Source organism: Helianthus annuus, chromosome 8, assembly GCF_002127325.2.
Source record: "Helianthus annuus cultivar XRQ/B chromosome 8, HanXRQr2.0-SUNRISE, whole genome shotgun sequence".
NCBI lineage: Eukaryota > Viridiplantae > Streptophyta > Magnoliopsida > Asterales > Asteraceae > Helianthus > Helianthus annuus.
Window position 1 is genome coordinate 11057620 of NC_035440.2, and position 21435 is coordinate 11079054.

Sequence of the window (21435 nt, forward strand, 5' to 3'; positions counted from 1 at the left end):
TCGTTCTCGATGAGTTTTGCCTCACCATCACGAATGCCACATTAGTGATTCTGATACCATTTGTAACATCCAGCCTCTCATACTTATGTCGTTCTCCTCTTATCCACTAACAATAGGCCTAAAACCCGTTGATGGTCTAAGAGGTACAATTTTTTTGGAAGGCACAACATATATAAATAGAAGAAACAACCTGCAGGCCCTAACAAGATGCTAGGAGCAGGCAAGCAAAATCATACAGAAGCAGAGAAAAAAAGTACAGGGCAAACCGAAGAAACAAAACTAAACACAAGCAAAGGGATTACAAACCCAGTCCTCCCAACCAAGCTCCAACTGCTGAGATCTGCAGCTGAAAAGAGTTGACACGATCTTTTCCCGAATCTGCTCTGTGACAACTGTCAAAATTTCATGTATCCGTACAATAATTAAACAAGAAGTTAGTGCTTTAATGACTGTGCTGAATTAAATTAATGACATGAATGCTTTCTGGTTATTGTCATATACATACGAGTGCATCACATAATGCATGATTTCATATCATATTGCATAGCAACACTTTATGATTCAAATGATGCATAAAACAAAGTTAGCACAGTGATCAGACAAATCAGAAGTACTGACGGGAGTTCAGTACTCAGACATACATAATGTTAGAGCACAGAATGAGCCAGAAACCAAGGGTTACACTAGTATAGAGTGTAGGAAAGTAACGATCATAAAACTGCCTTCCTAGTGATAATTTAAATGCCGGAAAGTGCCTAAAACTCACATAAACTGCAGAATTCAGCAAAATTCAGCATTTAAACAACTTAATATTATGCAGAATTATGGTTTAATGGTCCAAAATACTTTCCCAAGTGTCGGGAATCAGAACTGTCACAAAAGGGAACATAAAGCACAATAAACTGTGTAATTTAGCACCTTAACGAACCGGTAACCAATCGAACAACCGGACATTACCCGAAACACCAAATTTTCACTAAAAGCATTGTTTTATCATTTCCAAGCTAGTTATGGTCCCCGAACATCATAACACCTCTTATAACAACATAACAACTTATAACACTAACTATACACTTGAAATCTAACCAATTAACTTAACTTACCATTACATGCTAACCAAGACCCCCTCCCCACCCCCCATTGGCGACGGTTCAAGGGTGGCCCCCACTCTTGTTTTTCTTTGCATATTTTATTAAATCATGTTTATTACTTTAGAGACATGGAAACCATTGGATTAAGTTGTGTTGGATGATCAAGAATATAAACCATAAGTCTTTCATTCTCTTTTATTTTTCACAAACTCACCACACTCAAACTCTCACTTCTCCCTCTCTTGGTCACGGCCGAGATCACCACCACCATTACCATCATTTTCAAGCTTCCATCTTCCAATCCAAGGTGTTACAAAGGTGTAAGGAGCTAGGATAAGGAGCTTGGTGCCATAGAAACTTGAAGGACCTCTCTCACAAGCTATTAACCACCAAGATTATCATCATCTTCATCTTGAATCTCTTCCCTAGCCTTGTGCTAGTAGTAAGACCCTCCTAATCTCATTTTACTTCTTGTTATGTTGGTTAAAAGTGTATGTAAAAGACTAAACATGAAGAACATCAAAGATCAAGAACATAATCTCTAACATAAAGCTCTAAATCATAATAATCTATGTTGTTTAATTGTATGTATGCTTCTTGATTGATGATTATTTGTGTTTATGATGTTAGACATCATATGAAACTTGCTAGATTGTGATTAAATGCATGATCTAGCAAGTGAATGGATGATCTTGTGAAAAACCAAGATGAACATCCTTTATGTAAACATGGACTTGAAGTATGAAGATGTTTTCTTGAATGATGATGATTAAAACATGATGTAAGTCTTGTAGAAGAATGACTTCAAAAATGATTTTCTCAAGAAACTAAATTAAATTACAAGATTTACATAAACATGAGTTTTAAAGATCACATTTTTAGTGATAAATCAAGTGTAGAAACATGTTAATGACAAGAAAAATTCAAGAAGAAAGATTTTTAGAAAATCAATTTACAAGTTGTGAAAGACTAACTTTCTCAAGAATGATGTTTTAAACACACTTTAAAGGGTAACTAAGCTTACTTAACAACATACTAAATGACTACGAGTTTTTACAAAATTTCAAGTTCATGTTGTAGTGTAAAATGCATGATTTTGGCACTTGGTAAGTATTGGATGAATTGTTGTTAATTTGTGATGGTTTTAAAAGAAAATGATATGCTTTAAAAGCATGGAAACCTCCATTTTAAGGGGAAACTATGGCAAAATTTTTCTAGAATTTAAACACTTAGAAAAATATTTTAACCAAGTGTTTATGAGTAAATTTTAAACATGGTTTATCATATAAAATTTGCCATAATTTTTGTTACAAAAATTATAAATGTTGGAGGATGTTTTTGATAAGTAAAAGTGACTAAATATGTAATTAGGAAAATATATATTTAGATGTCACATTTGTGTGATTATTTGTATATTATGTGTATTAGTTATATTATTTTAGGATTTGAAATAATATAACTTACCAAAATACCAAGAATTATAATACAAAATATTACCAAAATTTCCAAGGAAATAAATATATAATCTACACACAAAAATTGGACAAACCGAACAAGGAATGTGAACCACAAAAATATTCCGGAATTAAATTCATAAGTATATATTTTGACAAGTGAGTAAAACGGTATTTTGGAAACCAAGGAAACGAAAAATATGATTTTATAATCATTACAAAAATATATCATATTTTTGTCAAGAAGAAAATATATTATTTTTTGGTAAAGAAAAATATATGTATTTTCTTGAACAATTAGAAAACATAATATTTTTGGAGAAAATATATATTTTCTTAAAACAAATTTAGAACATATTATTTTGGGGTGAAAAAAAAATGAATTTATATATATTTTCTAAGTTAATCTTGAAAATATATTATTTTTGAAGTTTATATAAAATACAATTATTTTTGCCAAGGGAAAAGTTATAGATAATTTTCTATAAAAGTTCTCTTAAAATATACATATATTTTAAGAATATATATATTGGCGATTTTTATTAAAAATAATATTCCGGAAAATTTAATACAAAATTAAGTATAAGAAAACTTAATAAATACAATAAAAATATGTATTCTTGTACGTATAAATGCACCGGAATACGCCACCAGTACTTGACAAAAATACACAAGTCTAAGAATACAAGTACAAGAATACCTATCCTTGGGAAAAAATAAGTTAAAATATATTATTTTAACAAATATTCTAATAATTAATAAATATAATTTAAGTTAAAATATTATTATTTTAACAAATAATTATATACTTGGAATAATATTCATGACATCAAGAAATGTAACTCAAAGATACTAATCAAGATTAAAAGTCAAGGCACGACCATCCGTCTAATAAACCGTACACGTGTGTAGGTAGTCGTGCGACCAAGAAGACGCTTTGAGTTATACCGAGTTACGAGACGCAAGTTTGTGAGTTCATGTCCCCCCTTTTTTCTTTTAACTGTTTTCAGTTTTATAACTTCGGGGGTGAAATACATGTTACAAATGTTACAATGATTACAAATGGTATGGTTAGCTAAGGAATGAACTGTTAGATCAAGTGGTAGGCGTTAGCTTGAGACCATTAATCTTTTTATAGGGACCGAGGGGTATGAGTGATAGATCCATTTGGGTGTTGCGAGCCCCACCCATGGGTCCGAGATTTGGCCGCATGTGGTGACTATGTCGTCCCAGCCGGGAGGCCCGGTACGAAGTACGCAAAGGATTGAGCCTTCCTACACCGTTACACACACGTTAATGACCTTGCAAATCATTAATTGAGCTGTTCATATTCGTTTTCATACCGATACATACTTACAAATGTTTACAAGGATTATTCGTGCACGCATACAAACACATGATCTCGCTCAACTTTTGTTGATGTTTTCAAACTACATGTATTTCAGGAAATTAAGAACGGATCTGGCGGGCGTTGAAGGTTTTCAAGTTGTGTCTTCAATAAACGATGTCATCCAGTGTTGAAGGGTTTGAATCGTGTATATTATCTTGATAGGATACATGGTTTAAAGCCTAGTTTTATTAGTGTCTTTTGTGTCAAGTCTTTTATGGAACTTTAAAACAATTGGATGGTTTGTATTATGAACTTGAAGTCTTGGTTTGATGTTAAACAATGTTGGTTGTAATGTTTTGAAACTCTTAAATGGATGAACATCTAGATTTCTATCATATAGTTGTTTGTTATGGTTGAATGCAATGATATTAAGCAAGTCACACGTAACACGCTTCCGCAAAAGTCAGGGTGTGACATGCTCAGCTTGTCTTCCTCGGTTATTAAATGTTCTAGAGTTTCTCGCCTTCCCAATGAATCAACATGAGGTGTAAATAATACAAGAGGTACAAGTAAAAAATCTTTATTTCCATTGTCAATTTGAAATTTGCCTAAAGTGATACCGTCGGTTCCACACTAAGGCTGCATGGTATGGGCCGCTAGTGCCCTCCACCTTAACAAAAATTTCTTCCATATCGTCCTCACACCATACCACAGACGCTATTAGGGGGCGTCGTTGAACCCTTGCCACCACAATTAAGAGTAATAATAGAGACAACATGAGGGGAGGGGTGGGGTGGGAGTGCATGTGCTTGACCAATCAGGATTTTTTGTTTTTATTTTCCTTAAGAGGGCTTTATTTCATTGCATGAGTTTTATTGAGAAGAGACAATGGAGCCGAATGTATGTGGCGCAGACGTAACGATAAGGTGGCGTAATAAACCCTTACACTATGTTCCCGAGTCTCGTTTAACAGGGGGAGGGGAAGTAAAATTTTCTCTCCTAATCTCTTCAATTTGGGAGAATGAATATATGGTCATATTTTCTTCCCTTTTCTCTCTTCTTCCCCTGTTAAATGAAACTCAGTAACATGGTTTTTTTTTATATTTTCATTTTTTTTTTCTCCTCTCCCTTGTTAAATGAGATTCGGGATCAGAGTGTTGGGACGGACTCATGAGATATTCATGCAGCCCTTTTGGCTCTTTCATCCCTAGTGTGTCTAAACCTGATTGGTGGAAGCCTAGTTGGTAAGCCAAACAGAGCAACAGACCAGGACGATGCCCGTACGTGTGCCACTCATCCTCGCACGTGCCACGCACATCCCGACAAAACAAACCCACAAATGTGACTGCTTCCATCATCGGGTCAATCAGGTCCGATTGTCCACGTGGCATACCACTTACAGCCCATCATAATATCCACGTGGCACACCGTACATTCTTCCCTCTTTATCCATCAAAAAATAAGCCCCCTCCCTCCCATATTGTTCATACTTTTCTCCCAAGAGAGAATTATCATATCATGAAATTGTTGTTGAAGATGCTGGAAACACCTAGGGTTTACTAAATCTGAATCAAATCACCTCAACCGTTACTGATATTTCACAACTTTTTCATCAATTCGTTCTGTAAATGGCGACGCCGTTAACCGGATTGCAGCACCGTGACGTCGGAGGTGTGGCGGTGATGGCGACGGTGAACCAGATCGACTCGTCTAGTAGTAACACACTCTCGAAGAAGCAAAGTTCGCCGATTCATATCTTCCTGTACTTTCATAAAGCCATACGGTCCGAGCTCGATGCGCTACATCGGTCCGCCATTGATTTCGCTACTAATGTTCATGTGGAAATTGAGCCGTTGCTCAAGCGGTATCATTTTCTTCGGTCGATTTATCAGCATCACTGCAATGCAGAAGATGAGGTTTGTTGTTGTTAATTTGTTAGTTTTGAAATTAAATTGTGTTGAATTAGTGGATTATGTAGTTATGTTTTGTTTATTTATGTCTGTTTTAGTGTTATTTCAAATAGAAAGGTAAACCTCTAGGGTTTATCATGAGATATAGTGCATTTGTGGTTGTGTTTAAGCAAGCTAAAAGGTTGAAATGGCAAAAGAGTTGGTGTTTGTATGGTAGGGATGCGAATCTGTACATCTTTGCTTTTATGATTGTAGAAATGTAATTAGATTTGTTGTTTTTACCGTTTGATGACGTTGTTAGGGTACAGGCTGCAGTAGGTGCTAGATAGAACTTTGTTGAGAATCTGTGAAGCTAACAAGTGTTAAATATGAGACTAATGAAACAAGAAATGGATTGCTGCACTAGTGATAGAGGTAGTGCTTGTAAATAAATAAACAGTTGGTTGTTAATCCCTCATGATTCACTGAAAACAAAACAAGCATACAAACAAAGGTACCGTGTAAAATCCCACTCATAGCAAAAGCTATTGGTAGGGTCGCGGAGGGCGGGTTGGAGACAACCAGTACATAATAAAATTCACTGACAACCAAATTTCGATTTAACGGATTATCATCTAGTAGCGAGAAAAGTATGATGTTTAGTTCATGCACATGAGTTTAAGGGGGCTATCATAGATCAAGGCATCTCAGAAACAACAATACGAAGTGAATCATATATGTTGAAGATGATACTTTGGGTAGGATACTGCAAAAGACTAGACGTGATCAATTTTGAAATTAAGAATCACACTCAGAAGCAGCTTTATATAAGATAAAATGGAGGAAGTCATTAGGATGGTGATGGTATTTATTGTAGATTAGTATTCTGGGTAGGAAGAGCTATGATATCGAAAAAGATAAGCTCAAGGTCAGGAGATCTGAGAAAAATAAGGAATAGCATTTTGGATGCTAAGATATGTTAAGCAAATTATCTCTTTTTGTACCAGTAATAAATGTTTTCACCTTTTATTACTAGGGGAATAGAAGTAAATGGGATATAGACCGACTTAGGAGAGAGACCGTACAGGCAAGTAGAGTTGTATGTGATATTGTTCGGGACTTAGTTTTGGAGTTTTAATCGATATGTGACCATTGTTTTGTTACCTTTTAATTGATCACTGACTAATGCTTATGTTATGTACATAGGTATCTTCTTAGAAGCATGGGAACTGGTGCGTGCAGGTTTTGGCACGCTTGTTCATACATACTTAATAATAAAATAAACACAATAAGGTAACAAGGAAACTACATGAGTATATTTAGTTAATATGAAATAGTCCACCAAAATAATTGCATGCAAAGTAAATTTATATTTCCAAAATTATACCTAAAGCAGCATGTGTACTTGTATATGGTTAGTGATGGTGAGCAGGATTGCAATTTCTCTTAAGAATATTACTACATCGTGTAACAATTATTGGATTATGATACGGCTATTACTTTTGTGTTGACAGGTTATTTTTCCCGCTCTTGATATCCGTGTCAAGAACGTAGCTCGAACTTATTCTCTCGAACACGAGGGAGAAACTGTTATTTTTGATCAACTCTTTGCATTACTGGATTCAGATATGAAAAATGAAGAAAGCTTTAGAAGAGAGTTAGCATCCTGCACAGGAGCCCTTCAAACGTCAATTAGTCAGCACATGTCCAAGGAAGAGGAGCAGGTAATTCTGTTTAACAACTACTTTTATTATAATAGTATAATAATCGTTGATTATATTTGCAAGTTACATAGACAGTAACTTGCATTTTGATTTTTTTTTTGCTTTTGGATTTTTGTTTGTCTTTTGTCTTTTTTTTGTAATGTAATTTTTATACTTTTATCCCCCAACTTTCAACGTTGACACTTACAACCCCTTAACTTTCTAAAAACTTTGTGATCGAGTTTTACGTGTTTATTTTTATGTATGTGTTGGTATAATTTCAAATTGATTTAGGTTTAGACATAATTTTTTTTCCCGGAAATGAGTTGGGTCAAATATAATATGTTCTTATGCTTTATTATTATGTACGTTTTCAGTTGGTCTATGTTTTAACGTAAATTTTATTTTCTTTCCGAAATGAGTCGGGTCAAATATAATACATTTCCGTGCTTAATTTATGTATGTTTTCAATTGGTCTACGGTTTTGATGTAATTTTTTTCGGAAACGAGTCGGGTCAAATATAATACGTTTTCATTAGACGGTATAAATTCGAGTCACCTGACGTTCGACACCGCCACAACGCTCTGCAACTATTTTCTTACGTGCTTATTTTTATACACATGCTGGTATAAATTCAAGTTGGTTTACGATTCGACGTAAATTTTCTTAGGAAATATGTCGGGTCAAATATAATACGTTTTCATGTACATTTTCGGTTGGTCTACGTTTTGACGTAAATTACAATTAGCTAGTTGTGTGAATAGTGCTTTCATCCTATTTCTGACTTTTCTTTATGTTTATTGTTTTAGTTTTAGGTTCCTTGTTCATTAAGGTTAAATATGAGACAGCGTTTACGTTTCCATTTACAATTAATTTAAAAATCAGTCTGTCCCCCTGTCAGTGGCGCAGGTTAGAAGGGGCTGCAGGGGGGGGGGTGGTTTAAAAAGCGCGCCTGAGGTGCTCCTAGGCGCGAGGCGCGCGCTTTTTACAAGAAGCCCCAAAAAAACGCATTTTTGGGGGGTGTTTTCTGGCCTGAGGCGCGCCCCTCATGTACATAGGCTGTTTTTATGCTGTTTTTAAGCATCAAACTGTTGTACAATAGGTTTTTTGGCTTGTACTTGTAGGTAAAATCATATATAAACCTTATTTATAGTTTTTTTTGGGATAAGGGAAGTAAAAAAACTATGAGATGTATATAAAAGGTTATATAATCACTTTGCGCCTCGGGTACGAAAAGCCCACCGCTTTTGCGCTTCGCGCCTTGGTTTTAGACCTCGTCACTTTTGTGCGCCTCTCGCTTTTTAAAACCAAGCCCGACCCCCGAACTTTTCGCTCAGTAGTGTTATATATGTAGCTTCCGTATAGAAATTTTTGGGTATATACGTTTTCGACCCCCCGGTTCTATATTTTTTTTTGGATATATACGTTTTCGACCCCCTCGTCGGAAATCTCAAGCTTCGCCACTGCCCGCTGTCCAATTTAAATTTGTTCTTATGGTTTTCGGTCGATGTAAAACATGTGTCAATATTCTTTTGAGCATATTTCTTTCGGTTGCAATACTGAACCAAAATAGATATCGATTGAAACCCCGCAGCGTAGCGCGGGTAATCTTACTAGTATTTCATCAATTTTGCAGGTCATACCCTTGCTTGTTGAAAAATTTTCATTTGAAGAACAAGCTTCGTTAGTTTGGCAATTTTTATGTAGCATTCCCGTAAACATGATGGCAGAGTTTCTTCCATGGCTTTCGGCCTCTGTATCTTCTGATGAACGCCAAGAAATGCGTAGTTGCTTATGCAGAGTAATCCCAGAAGAAAAGCTTCTTCAACAGGTTTTTTATTATTTTTATATTTATATTTATATTTATATTTACCTTTGTAAAAAGATTCATTCACTCATCCCCGTCTGACATATCGTATGTTCATGTAATGTAAGATTATATTCACATGGATGGATGGTGTCAATATGTTCAAGAAACGCAAAAATCTAGAAGGTGACGTCACACATCACTGTTCTTCAATCTCTGAAGAAAGTTGCGCGTGTTCTTCCCGATCCATAAAGCGAGAATCTTTCTTGAGGTCTTCAGATTCACCTCTTGAACGCCCTGTTGATGAAATATTACACTGGCACAAAGCTATAGAAAAAGAGTTAATCGATATAGCTGAAGCTGCTAGAAGGATACAGTCATCTGGAGACTTTTCAGATTTATCTGCATTTAATAAACGGCTGCAATTTATTGCAGAAGTTTGCATATTCCATAGGTATTGCAATATCACATAAAAATAAAATATCTTCCATTGTATTTACTATCTAATGTTGCTTCTGTTACATGTGAGCTTATAGTTTATACTATTTTTTTCACACTTTTGGTGCAGTATTGCAGAAGATAAAGTTATATTCCCTGCTTTCGATGCTGAGCTGTCATTCGCACAGGAGCATGCAGAAGAAGAGACTGAATTCGACAAATTTAGATGCCTGATTGAAAGTATTGAAAATGACGGAGCGAACTCATCTTCTTCTGAATTTTGTTCAAAATTGTGCTCACATGCTGATCGCATCATGGCTATTATTGGTAACCACTTCAAAAATGAAGAACTTCAGGTGAGCTGCCAGCTGGCAAACAAAACAACACAACTTTTTGGTAGTTATTTTTTAACACAAGGGCCTTAAAAATATATGTTACGTTTATAGGTTCTCCCACTTGCTCGCAAACATTTTAGTCCTAAGAAACAACGAGAGCTTTTATACAAAAGCTTATGCGTGATGCCTTTAAGATTAATCGAGTGTGTGTTACCATGGCTGGTGGGATCACTCACTGAAGAAGATGCAAAGTCATTTCTTCATAACATGCGCATGGCAGGTTAGTGTATAGTCTTTTAATTTAATAAAGAGTAAAATGCCATTTTCGTCCCTGAGGTTTGGCCGGTTTTGCGACTTTCGTCCAAAGGTTTGTTTTTCCGCATCTGGATCCAAAAGGTTTGAAATCTTGCCATTTCTTCCGGCTCGTTAACTCCATCCATTTTTCTCCGTTAAGTCAGGGGTATTTTCGTACATAAAGTGAAAAAGACCAAATTGTTCTTTTAAGTGAATAATTGTACATTATGCTAACTGCTAAATGCTTGTACATAAAGTGAAAAAGACTGAATTGACCATTAAGTTAACAAAAAAGACGGAAATACCCCTGACATAACGGGAAAAATGGATGGAGTTAACGAGCCGGATGGAAATGGCAAGATTTCAAACCTTTTGGATCCGGATGCAGAAAACAAACCTTTGGACAAAAGTCGCAAAACTGGCCAAACCTCAGGGACAAAAATGGCATTTTACTCTTTTTGATAAATTCAAATTCTTTAGTCATTAGTATGTTCTTTGTTGCTAATCAAGTACGGTGTTTTGGTTAGCCCCTGCTTCGGATACCGCACTCGTTACGCTCTTTTCGGGTTGGGCTTGCAAAGGCCGGCCACAAGAAACATGTTTGTCTTCAAATGCAACCGGTTGCTGTTCCGCAAAATCATTTCTAGAAGAAAACGATGGTTCGGGCCCACCTTTATGTCCCTGCAACCTGCCAACCAAACGGTCTAGTTTAACTTCACGAAAAGAAAGCAATGGTTTTGGTACTCCCGGAACCCTAACCGTTCAAGTAAAGCAATCTTGTTGTGTTCCCGGGCTGGGAATGAACAGTAACAAATTGGGAACGGGTTCGACGAAATCTTTACGGTCTTTATCGTTTGGCCCGTCTGCTCCTTGTTTAACCTCCAGTGTTTTTAACTGGGAAACGGGTATAAGTTTAATAGACGAGGGTATAGGTTGGCCGATCGATACAATTTTCAAGTTTCATAAAGCTATTCGAAAAGATTTGGAGTTTCTAGACATTGAATCGGCAAAATTAAGCGAGTCGAACGAGAGTTTTTTACACCAGTTTAATGGTAGATTTCGTTTGTTAAAGGGTTTATATAAAGCTCACAGTAACGCAGAAGACAATATTGTGTTTCCGGCGTTAGAATCTAAAGAAACATTACATAATGTAAGTCACTCGTATACGTTAGACCACAAGCAAGAAGAAAAGCTTTTCGAGGATATATCAGCTTCACTTTCGAAACTGTGTGAACTTCATGACAAAAACAATTCCATTTCTAGAAGCTATGCTGAGCTGGCGACTAAGGTTCAGGGGATGTGTAAGTCGATCAGAGTGACACTAGATCAGCATATTTTGCGTGAAGAGCTTGAATTATGGCCTTTGTTCGATATACATTTTTCTATCGAGGAGCAAGATAAGCTCGTGGGTCGAATCATCGGTACTACGGGTGCTGAGGTGTTGCAGTCGATGTTGCCATGGGTGACATTTGCACTTACTCAAGAAGAACAAGACAGAATGATGGACACATGGAAACAAGCTACCAAAAATACGATGTTTACCGAGTGGCTTAATGAATGGTGGGACGAATCTTCTCCATCAGATGCATCATCTTCAGCGTCAGATAAAAATATTTCACAAGGTTTGTTATTGTAGTCTCTCTGTTTGTTTTAACTTTTTAGGGGCTATCTTAGTTACATTGTTTTTTTTTATTTCATTTAGGATCTGAATTACATGAAGTGTTAGATCCAAATGGTTATACCTTCAAGCCCGGTTGGAAAGATATATTTCGGATGAATGAAAATGAGCTTGAATCAGAAATGAGAAAAGTTTCCAGTGATCCGACTCTTGATCCCCGAAGGAAGGCTTATCTCATGCAAAACCTTATCACCAGGTGTGTTTGATTTTCCCCTTATCTTTTTTTTTTTTTTTTTTTTCATTTTTATGGTAATTTCACTTATTTTAAATGGTAAAATGCCATTTTCGTCCCTAAGGTTTGGCCACTTTTGCGACTTTCGTCCAAAGGTTTGTTTTTCCGGATCCGCATCCAAAAGGTTTGAAACCTTGCCATTTTCAGCCAACTCGTTAACTCCATCCATTTTTCTCCTTTAAATGAGGGCCATTTTTGTCTTTTATACATTTTTTTATTAAAATAAAAAACACTATAAGAAATAAAGATCCACCTCTGTTGACTTTCTCCCCACCAAACCCTTTAAACATCACAAAAATGTCTAAAAAGACGAAAATACCCCTGACTTGACGTTAAAAAATGGATGGAGTTAACGAGTTGGATGAAAATGGCAAGATTTTAAACCTTTTGGATCCAGATGTGGAAAAACAAACCTTTGGATGAAAGTCGCAAAAGTAACCTCAGGGATGAAAATCGGAAAATGGCATTTTACTCTATTTTAAATCAAGTCAAAACAAGTTAAACATTCTTGCTGACTAATTAAATTAACGGTCAATGTAGTCGTTGGATAGCCGCTCAACAGAAATTACCTCAAGGAAGTGAAAGCGACGAATCAGATGGCGAACGTCTACACGGATGCTCGCCTTCGTTTCGTGACGAAGAGAAACAAATCTTCGGTTGTGAACACTATAAACGCAACTGCAAGCTTCGTGCTGCGTGTTGTCAAAAGCTATTTACATGCAGGTTCTGTCATGATAATGTCAGTGACCATACAATGGACAGGTGACCACTCCTTTTCCACTGAGTAATAATTTAATACTTTAATAATAAAACTTACTTATTTATTTACCATATCAGGAAAGCTACAACTGAAATGATGTGTATGAACTGCTTGAAAGTTCAACCCGTTGGGCCAGTTTGCTCAACCCCGTCTTGCAATGGACTTTCAATGGCAAAATATTATTGTAGCTATTGCAAGTTCTTCGATGATGAAAGGTGATTAAACAGTTAAACACTTAAACTTATGATACGCATCAAGATTTTCAAAAACATTTAATTGTATGTTTAATATTTTCAGGACGGTATATCATTGCCCATTTTGCAACTTATGTCGGCTTGGACAGGGTCTCGGAATCGACTTTTTCCATTGTATGACGTGTAACTACTGTTTGGGGATAAAGTTATTGGATCATAAGTGTAGGGAGAAAGGTTTGGAAACAAATTGCCCTATTTGCTGTGATTTTTTATTTACGTCAAGTGCAGCTGTTAGAGCGCTTCCCTGCGGTCATTTTATGCACTCTGCTTGCTTCCAGGTGGCACCATGTTACCTTTTATGTTTCTATATTCGAAATCTTTGATGCTGATTACTTAATTATTGTCGTCTTTGCTTTCAATAGGCGTATGCTTGCACACACTACATCTGTCCTATATGCAGCAAATCTATGGGAGATATGTCGGTAAGCGATTGCTTTTATCATTTACTTTTGTTTTGTATCGAGTAAAATGCCATTTCCGTCCCGTAGGTTTGGCCAGTTTTGCGACTTCCATCCAAAAGTTTGTTTTTCCGCATCTGGATCCAAAAGGTTTGAAATCTTGCCGTTTTCATCTAGCTCGTTAACTCCATCCATTTCTCTATTGAGTTAGGGGTATTTCCGTCATTTTTGTTAACTTAAAGGGCAATTCGGTCTTTTTTCACTTTATGTACAAGCATTTAGCATAATGTATAAGTATTCAAAATACCCTTACTAAACAAAAACAAGTAGGTAAAAAGACGAAAATACCCTTGACTTAACGGAGAAAAATGAATGGAGTTAAGGAGCCAGATGAAAATGGCAAGATTTTAACCCTTTTGGATCCAGATGCGGAAAAACAAACCTTTGGACGAAAGTCGCAAAACTGGCCAATCCTCAGGGACGAAACTGACATTTTACTCTTTTGTATTAAATAGTTAATTTTTTCGAAAATATTTATAATTTATGTATCTACAGGTGTATTTTGGTATGCTCGATGCTTTAATGGCTTCCGAGGTGCTCCCAGAGGACTACAGAAACCGGAGTCATGTAAGGATTTTTATCTTTAATTCCCTTTTAAACGCGTTTATATTGACTTTCACTTGACACTTAATTTTAACTCACTCAGGATATATTATGCAATGACTGTGGTAAAAAGGGAAGTGCTCCTTTTCACTGGCTTTATCACAAGTGTGGATATTGTGGATCATACAACACTCGAGTAATCAAGGTTGATCAAGTATCCGACTTTTTACACTAAAGGGTAAGATTGTGTAAATACAGTAAAGGTGGGGGTGTACATTGCAATATATCTTTTTGTTGCTACGTATTGCATTTCTTCTCCTCCTTTTTCATATGTTATTATAAAAATGCAGGATAATAATTAATAGAATATATGCAAATAAAACCCTTAAGCCATAAACATTATGAAATGGAGGTTGGGTCTTTTGTGGTAGCACATTGGTAATCTCCCTTTGTGGTTCAAATACACACATATTGTTAATCACAGGCACCACCACCATCACCACCGTTCCACTGCCTTCACCTTCCCTCCGTTGCACCTACCACCCGTAACCTGTAACCATTGCCCGGGAAGATATGTATTCAAATGCACACATTCTCGAGCTGGTAATCAAACATAACAACAATCGTCCCCCAACGAATCACATAAATAGCAAAGCTACTGGTAGGTTTTGGAGGGTGGGATATAGGCAAAGTTGCAAACCTTACCTCAATCCATGGGATAGAGAGACTATTTCCAAAGAGACTTCTGACCCCAACTCAAACAATAAAATATAAGAATTGACAAAAATAGCAATAATACGAACAAAAACAAGAGTGATGAAAGACTAATGTAGAAAAACAAAAACATATTTGATATCATAAGACGACAAGTAGGCATATGGCATGTAAAGCACACCTCTATACCCACCCTACAAGTCCTAATCTTACGACTTCACAAACCCATATCTTGGACCATGCTCTCATTATAAGACGACAAGTAGGCATATGGTATGTAAAGTCCCAACTCTATACCCACACTAAAAGTCCTAATCTTATGACTTCACAAACCCCTATAGTGAAGTGCAACTCTAACAAATCATGTCTAATCCGTTTATCCCTTTAGGCTTGCCTCTACTCATCCTCCTTTTCATAGTGAGGGTTTCCATTGCTCTAATTGGTATCCTCGTCTGCCTCATCTTCACATGTCTAAACCATCTTAATCTCCACTCCTTTATCTTGTCTGATATACTAGTCACTCCTAACCTTTCCCTAAAAACTTCATTTCTTATTCGGTCTAACCTCGTGTGCCCACACATCCATCTTAGCATCATCACTCTGCTATCTCCATTTTGCGCACATCTGCCGTCTTGATGACCCAATAATCTGTCCCATACAACATAGCCGATCTTACTGCAACCCTATAAAATATCTCATTTAATTTTGTTAGGAACCTTCTTTCGCACAATACCCTAATGGTTGCTCTCCACCTACACCATGCAACCTAGATGCGATGGGCTACATCACTATTTACCTCCCCATCCCTTTATACAAATGATCTTACATATTTGAACTTAGCTGCCTACGGAACCACTTGCCCCTCAAATCTCAATGGTGATTTTGGTGTCCTTGCCGTCGCTTACACCACTGAAATCACAGCACTCAGTCTTAGAGCGACTAATTTTTAAACCTTCATCCTCTAAAGTTGTTCGTAATTCCTCTAACGTTGCATTTAAGTTCTGTTTAGTCTCCACAACTAACACAATATCATCAGGAAAAACTGCACCATGGATTTGTCTTTAGAATCGACTTTGACAAAAAAAAATAAGGGTTTTTTAGAATTTAATGCATAAGGTACAACCTTAAAATGAGGGTAAATTAGTATTCAAACACTAGGGAAAAGATCAAATAGGAAGTTAGTTTTGGCTAGGAAGGATAGGAAGCCATAGGATTATGACACGTGGCAAATTTTAAAATAAAGAGAAAGGGTATTTTAGTCAATCTCATCATTTCTTCTTCCTTCTTCTCCCCAGTTACTTCAAAACCCACCATTTTCAAAACCCACCATCTCCAACCTTTTCTTCACTTACTATCTCAATAATCACTACATTATAGTGTGATTTTCGTCATCAATTAATGAATCAACCACCCAATCAACGTGTTCTTCAGCTTTTTTCGAAGAAAACCCAGTTTAATTTCATTCAAAATCTCATTTTTTCTGGTGATTTTGAAGATAATCACTCGATTTGTTCGATTCAATCGCTGATAAGTGTTTCTATCATTCAAATTTCGTCAATTGATGAAGAAACCGACTTCGATCCATGTAAGAAATTCTTTAATTTCATTTTCACGATCTGGGTTTTTATTTAGTCATTGCGTTTTATGATCTTGGCGGGGGTCCGGGGGCGGCAGCCCCTGATAGCGGGGTCCCAGGGGCGGCAGCCCCTGGCAGGGTCCAAGGGGCAGAGCCCCTGTACTAAAAACGCATCAGAAAAACTAATTTTCCAGAAATTGGCTCATTTCGAAGACATTAATTCGTAGACAATTCAGACAGTTCACAGACAATTCACAAACAGTTGACAAGCAGTTTTATGTGTCCATTGCGTTTTAGAAATAAGAGAGTTTTATGTGTTTTCTGGCTATTGCGTTTTAGAAAAAAACACATTTTTAAGTATCTTTAGTCATTGCGTTTTAGGTAAAACACATTTTTGAAGTGTTTTTAGTCATTGCGTTTTAGGTAAAACACATTTTTAGGTGTTTTCAGTCCATTGCGTTTTACAGAGAACACTTTCTTTTGTTTTTTTAGGTCATTGCGTTTTAGAAATGAGACATTTCTTTGTGTTTTCTGGCCATTGCGTTTTACAAATAAGACATTTCTTTGTGGTTTTTGTGCATTGCGTTTTAGGTAAAACACCTTTTTATGTGTTTTAAGTCCATTGCGTTTTAGAAATAAGACATTTCTTTGTGTTTTCTGGCCATTGCGTTTTACAAATAAGTCATTTCTTTGTGTTTTTGGTGCATTGCGTTTTAGAAAAATGTCATTTTTTAGGTTTTTTTTTTCATTGCGTTTTACGTAACTGGTGGTTTTTCTATTGCGTTTTACACAACTGGGTTTAAATTTTTTTTTTAAATATAGCAATAGTATACTCGTTTTAAAGATAAAAAACGCTCGCTTTTTTGGTGCAATTTTTATAAAAAAATAATGCCGTATGAAAGAGTTATTAACGTTTAAAAAATTGGGGGGAATTGGAGGAGAGAAACTATTGGCTTGGATTGACTAGAATGCCCTTGAACAAACTCACGCGCCTCTTTTCTTCCTTTCAATTTCCCTGATTTAATCTTAGCCCTTGATTAACTTAATGGATGGTCAAGATCACTTTCTAGCCTTCCTAGCCAAATAAACTTCCTATTGTATCTCCACCCTCAAACACTAATTACACTTTAATCCCTTATCTTAATTACATTTTAATCCCCTATCTTAATTACACTTTAATCCCTTATCTCTGACCAGATTCTGGTTAATTAATTAGTAGTAACACTTTATCCTCATTATAAAAAACTTACTACCCTCACAATTTTTAAACGTTCATAACCTTTTCGTACAATATCCTTTAATGTACAATACATACGAGATGAAATTATAACATGCGTAATTAGTTTTAGAGTTAATTGCTCGGATAGTCCCTGCGGTTTGCCATTTTTTCACCTTTAGTCCCTACGTATTTAAAATAGCATGTTTGGTCCCTGTGGTTTGGGCACTTGTCACTCGGGTAGTCCCTGCACTGGATGGATGTTAGTTTCTTCAGTTAAGTTAAAGTGAAATGACCAAATTACCCTTTCTTATTAAAAAATATCTAAAGCATTAAAAAATTATTTAAAACATTAAAAAAAATCAAGTAAAGCATTTGAAATATGAAGTAGCCCAGCAATAATCTATACTATATAATAAAAGAAACCTGTTTTGAGACACTTGTCATTCTCTCATTTAATTGATTAAAATTATTAATAATACTAATAATAATAATAATATTTAATCTAATCTAATACAAATAATAATAATAATATTTAATCTAATCTAATACAAATTCTTATTATTAATTCAATATAGGGGTGTTCATAATTCGTTTCGAATTCGAAAAATTCGAAATTCGATTAAATTCGATTCGATTATCAAGAATTCGTAATTCGAATTCGAATTCGATTCAATTCGAGTAAAGTAAAGCAAATACGAATCGAATACGAATTTATAATTTCAAATTTGATTCGATTCGAAATTCGAATAAAAATTATATTTTTTATTTATTATTTTATATATAATACAAATATCACTTTTATTGGACTATAATATAAATTATTTCATAAATTATTCCATGTATTAAAATTACCGATCATCAAACCCACTACATGACCTATAACTAAAACCTAAGTAACAAATTTATCAATAGATTTCGAACCTTAAAAATATTAACTTATAATATGGAGTGGTAATTCCCGACTTCTCATTTTGAATTTTAGACTTATGGTACTTTAGCTGCTTTAAAATTTATGTTTCATTTTGATAGTTTTTTACATGTTTTAAAAGAATATGGATCAAATCGAATTTATTCGAATTCGATTTGAATTCGAATTTTTAATCGAATACGAATCGAATACGAATTGGGTTTTTTTATTCGAATACGAATTCGAATCGAATTGGGTAGATTTTAATCGAATTCGAATCGAATACGAATTGAAGGAAAAATAAAAATTATTCGAATAATTCGATTTGAATAATTCGAAAATTCGATATTCGATTCGATGAACACCCCTAATTCAATAACCTATTGTTAAACTAAAATTTCAATAGAATCTTAAATCCTAGCTAAACAAGTTTCGAAATTCATAATAATATTAATATGTTAGACTAAATATATTATTGATATATATAACTAAAATTATTATCAATAATATTAATAATAGGTTTAGAATCAAATACGAAGATTCAAAAAATAAGAAGTCGTACAAAGGGTATCAAATAGACTCTGATTGACCTCATTCAACCGACATTAGAGCTGTCTTATTGAACTCTACGACATTAATTAATATGTACGAGTTGATGGGTTACATTTATATTAACTCATTTATGTCAATATGGTATGTAAATGTCTCTGTCTTTGTTTTGCATTTACAGGAAATATCTATACTATATAGTTTAAATTGTTCAACCCCTGTAACACACGGGGAACTAACCTAGTATATATCTAAATCAAAAAATTCCCCCCCACCATCACCTTATCTTTAACGGCCACCACTATCAGGTTTTCCCTCACAAATGCAATTTATCGCCTTCGGATCCGTCGTCGCCGCACTTTATTACAGGAAAACCTTCACTTGCTTTCAGACATAAACTCTGTTGTGATGTTTGTCGTTAACGATGCCAAAACATTCGCAGGCGGTCACATAAGCTTTACACCGGCCTGATCTGTTTATTTTTTCAGTGCAAAGCTTTACACTGGCGACGAATCACCGACGAAACCTTATCTGTTTATTTTTCTGGTGGCAAAGTTTTCCGGTGACCGCCTACTTCCGACGGGATTCCAGGTGTATTTCCGACAAGAACTCCGAAGTAACCATCATGGTGGTCACAGTTGAGGTTGATGATGTTTTTAAAGGAGGAGATGAAAGTTTCGAGTGGGTTTAAGGATGATGGTTTTGGGTTACACATGGTGGTTCTTCCGGTGTGAATAGTGCGGTGATGATTGGGTGATGAATTACAAGAGTTGAAGTTGGTGGTTGACGGTTATCGACAGTTTGAAAGTGTTAGTTGCTGATGATGTTGTTGGTGTGGAGTTGTGCCGGCGACGGCGGATGGGGGTGGTGGTGGTGGCGGCGGCGGTGATGTAAGTCTGATGACGGGGACGGTGGGTTTGGTGGGGGGTTTTACTGAAGATGTGATATGTTTGGTGTGGGGCCCATTTGAAAACTTTATTGTTTTGCATATTTAACAGAATAACTTAACCCCCATCAACTCAGGGGACTGCCCGAGTAACAAACGCTCAAACCACAGGGACCAAACATGCCATTTTAAAAAGGTGGGGACTAAAGGTGAAAAAATGGTAAACCACAGGGACATGCGTAATTAGGTTTTTACCCCATTGCGTGATTTCTGATTTTGTACATGCATGCTTATGTTTTTGCGTGATTATGGTTTTTAAACATGCGTGATTAGGGTTTTTGAGTTTTATAACGGGCGTAATTTCATCACGTACGCATCGTACGTTAAAGAATATTGTACGTTAACCCACCCCTATATATAGAGAGAGAAAATGTAAAATACAATTGGCCTTAACATATGAGCGTAAGCGATGAGTATTCCGCATGTTATATTTTTATGAGTTTGTTAAGCCGCATGTTATAGGTGTTCGGGTTTGTGAAGTAGCATGTTATATTTTCCGAGTTTAGGAAATCCGCATGTTATAGGTGTCCGGGTTTAGTGAATCCGCATGTTATAGACTGTCCGGGTTTATGAAGCCGCATGATATAGGTTGTCCGGGTTTGTGAAGCCGCATGTTATATTTTCACAGCGTACGCATTATACGTTAAGGCCAATTGTACAATAACCGACCTCTATATATATACACACTGCAACATAAAAACAATTAAAAAAACGATATGTTACACGATTTACAGTGTCTAGGGGTGAACAATAATTGAATCGTTAACCGAAACCGTACAAAAAACAAACGAAACCAAACCGAAATGTTCCAAAACTGAAATAATCGAAAACCGAATTACCAAAAACCGGTTACCAGTTTTTTTGTACATTCGTTTAACCAAAATTAACCGAATGGAACCATTCATATTTTTGTATATTTCTAGCTTTTATACCTCCAATTCATGTATTTCATATTTGTACCTCAATTTCATATATTTCTAAGCAAAGGTTTTAACCCAAGTTTGTTTTTGACGATTAGCTGAAATTAAATGAACCGAACCAATAATCGTCAAATCTAACCTAATAAATCGAACTGATTAACCGAAAACCGATTGGTTAATAGACTACCCAATGACTTCGATTTTGGCTTCGGTTAAGAATAATAATGGAACAGACTGAACCATACACACTGAACCATACACACTGACGATGTGTGTATTTATCTCCGCATCATGTAGAGACCCTCTAGTATATATAAGGGTGGAGGGAGAGGTCAAT

The 21435-nt window shown here is 35.8% G+C and overlaps 1 protein-coding gene across 1 annotated transcript; it reads left to right on the forward strand.

Annotated features, from left to right (window-relative positions):
• The first annotated feature begins 5316 nt into the window (after nucleotides 1-5316).
• LOC110872049 (zinc finger protein BRUTUS) lies at nucleotides 5317-14700 on the forward strand. Its single transcript, XM_022120809.2, has 14 exons — nucleotides 5317-5791; nucleotides 7279-7488; nucleotides 9105-9299; nucleotides 9404-9729; nucleotides 9844-10069; nucleotides 10160-10328; nucleotides 10870-11964; nucleotides 12045-12216; nucleotides 12793-13014; nucleotides 13090-13227; nucleotides 13310-13544; nucleotides 13629-13688; nucleotides 14220-14291; nucleotides 14371-14700. The coding sequence occupies exons 1-14, from the start codon at nucleotides 5504-5506 to the stop codon at nucleotides 14500-14502; spliced, it is 3540 nt and encodes a 1179-aa protein (XP_021976501.1). The 5' UTR covers nucleotides 5317-5503; the 3' UTR covers nucleotides 14503-14700.
• Nucleotides 14701-21435: the final 6735 nt, after the last annotated feature.